The sequence below is a fragment of the Lontra canadensis genome, unplaced genomic scaffold, assembly GCF_010015895.1.
Source record: "Lontra canadensis isolate GAN:19392208 unplaced genomic scaffold, GSC_riverotter_1.0 scaffold16, whole genome shotgun sequence".
Taxonomy (NCBI): Eukaryota; Metazoa; Chordata; class Mammalia; order Carnivora; family Mustelidae; genus Lontra; species Lontra canadensis.
In genome coordinates, this window is record NW_022631010.1 from 15,987,466 (window position 1) to 15,993,465 (window position 6,000).

At 38.8% G+C, this 6,000-nt stretch overlaps 1 protein-coding gene across 4 annotated transcripts in view; it reads left to right on the forward strand.

The window, feature by feature from the left end:
• The window catches only part of NDUFAF5 (NADH:ubiquinone oxidoreductase complex assembly factor 5), a 29,468-nt gene extending 28,475 nt beyond the window's left edge, over positions 1-993 (forward strand). For 2 of the 4 annotated variants that reach the window (XM_032859202.1, XM_032859205.1), the window contains 3 exons: positions 21-104; positions 453-535; positions 733-844. In XM_032859202.1, coding sequence (XP_032715093.1) covers positions 21-104; positions 453-535; positions 733-825 — 260 coding nt within the window. In that variant the 3' untranslated portion in view covers positions 826-844. Of the gene's footprint in view, positions 1-20; positions 536-732; positions 845-965 lie in introns of those variants that run through there. The other 2 variants (XM_032859203.1, XR_004382877.1) reach the window with 2 other exon arrangements.
• The last annotated feature ends 5,007 nt before the right edge of the window (positions 994-6,000 follow it).

The following is a 6,000-nucleotide window of genomic DNA, read 5'->3' on the forward strand; positions in this document are numbered from 1 at the left end:
TGCCTGTAGTGTATTTTTAGGTATGGGTGAGAGTAACTGTGCTTGGAATAGAAAAGGCCTGCTGCACCGAGACACGATGCTGGCAGCCGCAGCGGTGTACAGAGGTAAGCGAGAGGGCCGTCTTTCCCACCCTCGCCTCACTGAGGAACGTGTGCCCTGCCGGGTTTATCCCTTAAAGTTGTCAGTACTTTTTCCTTTCCCGTTGAGGCATCAGATTTTTTGTCCTTCCTTTCAGAACACAGATCTTGTAGTTCCATATCCTTTTTCCAAACAGCCCTTAACTGGTATTTCTGTCAGCTTCTCAGCGTTGTGGATTTTTCATGTAAGGCATTCTCAAAGTCCTCCAAATATCCCAATATCCATTTCTCTTCGGAGACATGACTTTTACTGAACAGATTTTTTTCCTCCTACTTCCATTTTTTTCAGATTGTAACCATTATTTGTCTTTATAGAAATGTACAAAAATGAGGATGGTTCAGTACCTGCCACATATCAGATCTATTACATGATAGGATGGAAATACCACGATTCACAGGTAATATTATTAAGACAAATCATTTCTCTTAGTGAGTTCATGTTTTCACTTACTTTTTATTTACATAGGGTGGGTTTTAAAAAAAATATGATGGTCAAATAAATTTTTAAAAAATCTAAAAAAAAATATGGCATTAAGGGATTTCATGTAGAGCTGCATATCTATTTCTAATATCTTTAATCCTTCATTATTTTCAGGCAAGACCAGCTGAAAGAGGTTCGGCCACTGTGTCATTTGGAGAACTGGGAAAGATAAACAATCTTATGTCACAGGGGAAAAAGTCACAATAAATATTTTATTCAATGTTAATGTAGTCCAGAATTTTCATCAAAGTTGTATGACCTTCACATTTAAACGTATTATATTTTGAAGCAAGAAGCGATCTATCAGCAATGTACTATTAGACTTGTAGTAATTAGAATAACCTAATCCTCATCTACATTTGGTAACCCTTTCAGTTTTTTTTGTTTTGTTTTGTTTTGTTTTAAAGATCTTATTTATTTATTTGACAGAGAGAGAGAGATCACAAGTAGGCAGAGAGGCAGACAGAGAAGGGGGGAAGCAGGCTCCCCGCTGAGCAGAGAGCCCGGTGTGGGGCTTGATCCCAGGACCCTGGGATCACGACCCGAGCTGAAGGCAGAGGCTTTAACCCACTGAGCCACCCAGGTGCCCAGGCTTTAAGTTTTAATGTGGTTTCTGTTTTCATATGGATACTGTTATCTGGTGATTCGAATGTCTTGTTTACAGATTCAGCCAAAAGCAGGAAGATATTTCAGTGAAAAAATCTACAAATATGTTCACATTTATAAATGCTGATTTGATGGAAAGACATTGCTCACACTGACATTTTGTACCCTTTTCTCCTGATCTTTTGTTATTGCCATGAGAGGGCGATAGCTATGGAGATGAGAGGAAGACAAGTTGATTGAGTATCTAGAGTTATGGATCATTTGGAATAAAAACAGTTTTTATAATGACTAAGTTATTCAAACTAAATTATTTGTCACACTGTCGTCTTTGTTGTGAAGACAGTATAGGGTTAATATGTCTCTCCAGAGCTATTACATAGTTTTATACTTCAGGAAAGTGTGGACCTTTATTGAATCTTTCCTCACCATTTTTTTTTTAAAGCATCTGAATTCAATCATTTCTTTTTTGCCTTCATGATCTGGGTAAGACCCTAGGGTTTTATACCCCATGCTACCTTAGGTAAGAAGGGACCATTTTAAAGAATTACAGAAGAAAAATCCTGTGTGAAAGTATCTGCACAGTGATGAAAAATCCTCTTTGTTGTTTGACTTTCCTTTGTCATTTCAGGCCTTTGACACTCTTATTCTAATCCAGGCCCACTGTCCCATTATCATCTAGTGGGGATCACCATCATGTGGAAGCAGTCAGGCTCAGACAACTTAGAATGGAGGGAAGAAGATGGTGATGAGGAAGCAGGGAGGAGGCTGGGAAGAGTGAGTGGCAACTTCCATTGCTCCAAGTTGAGTTAGGGAGTAGTGCTGACAGCTTTCTAACTGTGGGACCCTGAGCAGGTGTTTTAAAACTTCATCCTCACTGGTAAATGCCAGGTGAAATAAACCCAGCAGAGACAGGTCTATGCCAGTTCACATGGAATAAGGCACAAAACTAACCATATTTTTTTAAAAAAATGGTGAGAACTGAGTCTGATTCACCAGGCAGTAGAGAGCCATTGCTGTCCTTTACAATTCACCGTTTAACCAGGCACGGGCCCCAGCCCCCTCTTCAGCCTTAGTTAAGTTATTACAGTGTTTATCTCCCCCTGCCTTCTTTCCCTTGACCACACTGGCACCAAGCTATTCCTGGGTAGGGGCACAATCTGCCTTGTCCGCAGCATAGTGCTTTGCACATAGTAGATATTCAATTACATTTTAAATTAAATTAAATTATGGGGGAAAGTGTGCCCTTTGAAAAACTTAAGTTACAGTTAAAAACCAAGGTTTTATAGGAGAAAAAGGAATACCTATTCTTGCTGTCTTTGGGTAGGAAATATATCAATATTAGAAACTGGGATACTCTTTTTTTTTGAACCATATTATGCCTGCTTTTCACCCTTGTCCCGGGCTAATTTTATTTTATCAGTGTTCCAAGATTCATTGTTTATGCGCCACACCCAGTGCTCTATGCAATACGTGCCCTCCACTTTACCCACCACCAGGCTCACCCAACTTCACACCTCCCTCCCCTCCAAAACCCTCAGTTTGTTTCTCAGAGTCCACAGTCTCTTATGCTTCGTCTCCCCCTCCAAATCCCCCCCTCATTTTTCCTTTCCTTCTCCTCATGTCCTCCATGTTATTTCTTACACTCCGCAAGTAAGTGAAACCATATAATAATTGGCATTCTCTACTTGACTTATTTCACTCAGCATAATCTCCTCCAGTCCCATCCATGTTGATACAAAAGTTGGGTTTCATCCTTTCTGATAGAGGTATAGTATAGAAACTGGGATACTCAAAAACTCTTATTTTGTTTTTAACACAGGAAAATAATATTCAGGAAGTAAAGTTTGGTCAAGTTTTTAAGCTTAATTTTCAGAATTTGAAGGGAGAAGAGAAAAATAACAAAAAACCCTATTGTTAAAATTGCAAACTGATGACTGAGGAACGGATATACTATGGTGACTATAGTTCCTAAAGGACATGTGTTTTGTGTGCATTATTTGTTTTTTTGAGGAATGCATACAAACTTGTGAAGTGCTTATTGCTGAGGACTGTGACTGAGGAACTCAGTGTGTGTGCATCTGTCAGGTTTGAATGTCGGGTGCAGGAGGTGGCCAGAAGCCAGGAAGGAGCCTTGTACTTTTCATTTTTTTAATCTTTCTGTGAAATTTGAAGTTTCTTACCAAGAATATTACCTGTTTATTTCATGCTGATTATGGATACATGGATAGTGGGGTAGCCTGGGAAGGAGTCTACCCTGGGCTATTTAAAAAATAAATAAGATCATGGCTTAAAAAAACAAAGGAAAGAAAAACTAGCACAGCTAATTGAGGATACTTTTTGTTTAACGTGAGTGACAGTAGTAAAATTATTTTTTTAGTTAATATCTGCTTGAAGTATCTATCAAGCTTTAATTGTTTGAAAACCTCAGGCAATTCATTTTTCTGAATAGCTGTGTTTTCCAAGTGATTAAGATCTCATTCTTTTTAGGTAACAATACTTTATTTTTAAAAATTTATTTTTAAAAATTGAAGTATAGTTGACACATTACATTAATTTCACGTGTACAATATAGTGATTTGACAAGTTTATGTTATGTTGTACTCACCATAAGTGTAGCTACCATCTATTACCATACAATGCTATCACAATACCATTAATTATGTTCCTTATGCTGTACATTTCATCCCCAAGATTTATTCATTCCATAACTGGAAGACTGTATCTCCCACTCCCCTTTGCCTGTTTTGCCTACCCCCATCCCCCTCCCTCTGGAAACCATCTGTTCTCTGTATTTATGGGTCTGTTTCTGTTTTTGTTTCTTTGTTTTTTTAGATTCAACTTACACGTGAAATCACATAGTATTTGTCTTTCTCTACCTGATTTATTTCACTTAGCTTAATACCCTCAAGGTCCATCCATGTTGTTGCAAATGGCAAGAATTCATTCTTTTATGAATAACATTCCATTGTATATATGTATATAAATACCATCTCTTGATCCATTCATCTATTGATGGATGCTTGGGTTGCTTCTTGGCTATAATAAATAACACTGCAATAGGGTCACCCGGGTGACTCAGTTAAGTGTCTACCTTCAGATCAGGTCATGATCCTGGGGTCCTGGGATTGAGCCCTGGGCTCCCTGTTCACTGGGGAGTCTACTTGTCCCTCTCCCTCTGCTCCTCCCCATGCTTGTGTGTGCACTTGTTCTTTCTCCTTCTTTATCTCTCTTTCAAATAAATAAAATAACACTGCAATATACATAAGGATGCATATTATTTTTTTAATTAGTATTTTTGTTTTTTGGGGGGTAAATGCCCAGTAGTGGAATTACTGGATAATATGGTATTTTTATTTTTAATTTTTTGAGGAACTCCCAGTGTTTTCCACAGTGGCTGGCCCAATTTGTATTCCCACTGATAGCATATGAGTATTCCTTTTACTCCCCATCCTGGCCAACAATTGTTATTTCTCACCTCTTTGACTCTAGCCATTCTGATAGGTGCAGGTGACAGTTCATTGTGGTTTTGATTTGTATTTCTCTTGATGAGTGATGTTGAACATATATTTCATGTGGCTCTTAGCCATCTGTATGTCTTTGGAAAAATATCTGTTTGGGTCCTCTGCCCATGTTTTAATTGGATTGTTTGGAGGTTTTTGGTATTAAGTTGTATAAGTTCTTTATATGTTTCTGGATATTAACTCCTTATCAGTTGTATCATTTTAGTAATGATACAACTGTCTTCTCCTTTTAGTAAGTTTCCTTTTCATTTTGTTCATGGTTTCCTTCTTGTGCAAGCTTCTTATTTTCATATAGTCCCATGGTTTATTTTTCCTTTTGTTTCTCTTGCCTGAGGAAACATATCTAGAAAAATGTTTAAGCAATAATAAGTCCAAAATGTGTCACATTCTTGAACGGTGTGTAGGACATAACCATTTCTTTATAACTCCACAGTTATTATCATAAACTCAAGTTGTACTGTATTGCTTATTCCGACATCGGAATGATGTATTTTGTCTCTTATCCAACACTTTTTAAATTTACTGCCACTTGTCAATTTCATCAGCTCAGCAAAAATGAACTTTATTGAATCCATTCTACTTTCTGATCTATTAGAATTCAGATTAGAAGGTTTCTAGACTAGTGTGTAAGGTAGGAAAGAGGAGCAAGGTTTTAGGAAAAGGACTCTCCTTTGCAGTAAAATGCACTGGGTTTTATTGGTTCCCTTTGAGTCTCTTGTGCCAGGCTTCCAATTCGCTCTTTTTAGTTGTCAGTCTAACAGGGCTTCCATCTGTGGGTGCTGGGACATCTGTTGGCTGCTGGGAGACTTTGGGTTATTCTCTGGTTCTTAACAGTATTCCACATTGTTGGTATGGAGAGTTCCAGAAGTGGCAATGTATATGAAAATTTATATTTTTAAAACAAAGATTGGGGCACCTGGGTGGCTCAGTGGGTTAAGCCTGTGCCTTCGGCTCAGGTTATGATCTCAAGGTCCTGGGATTGAGCCCCGCATCTGGCAGGAAGCAGGGAGCCTGCTTCCCCCTCTCTCTCTGCCTACCTCTGCCTACTTGTGATCTCTCTCTCTCTGTCAAATAAATAAATAAAAACTTTAAGGGAAAAAAACCCCACAAAGGTTGTTGGGGCACCTGGGTGGCTCAGTCGTTAAGCTACTGCCTTTGGCTCACGTCATGATCCCCGGGTCCTGGGATTGAGCCCCACGTTGGGCTCCCTGCTTGGTGGGAAGCCTGCTTCTCCCTCTCCTACTCCCCCACTTGT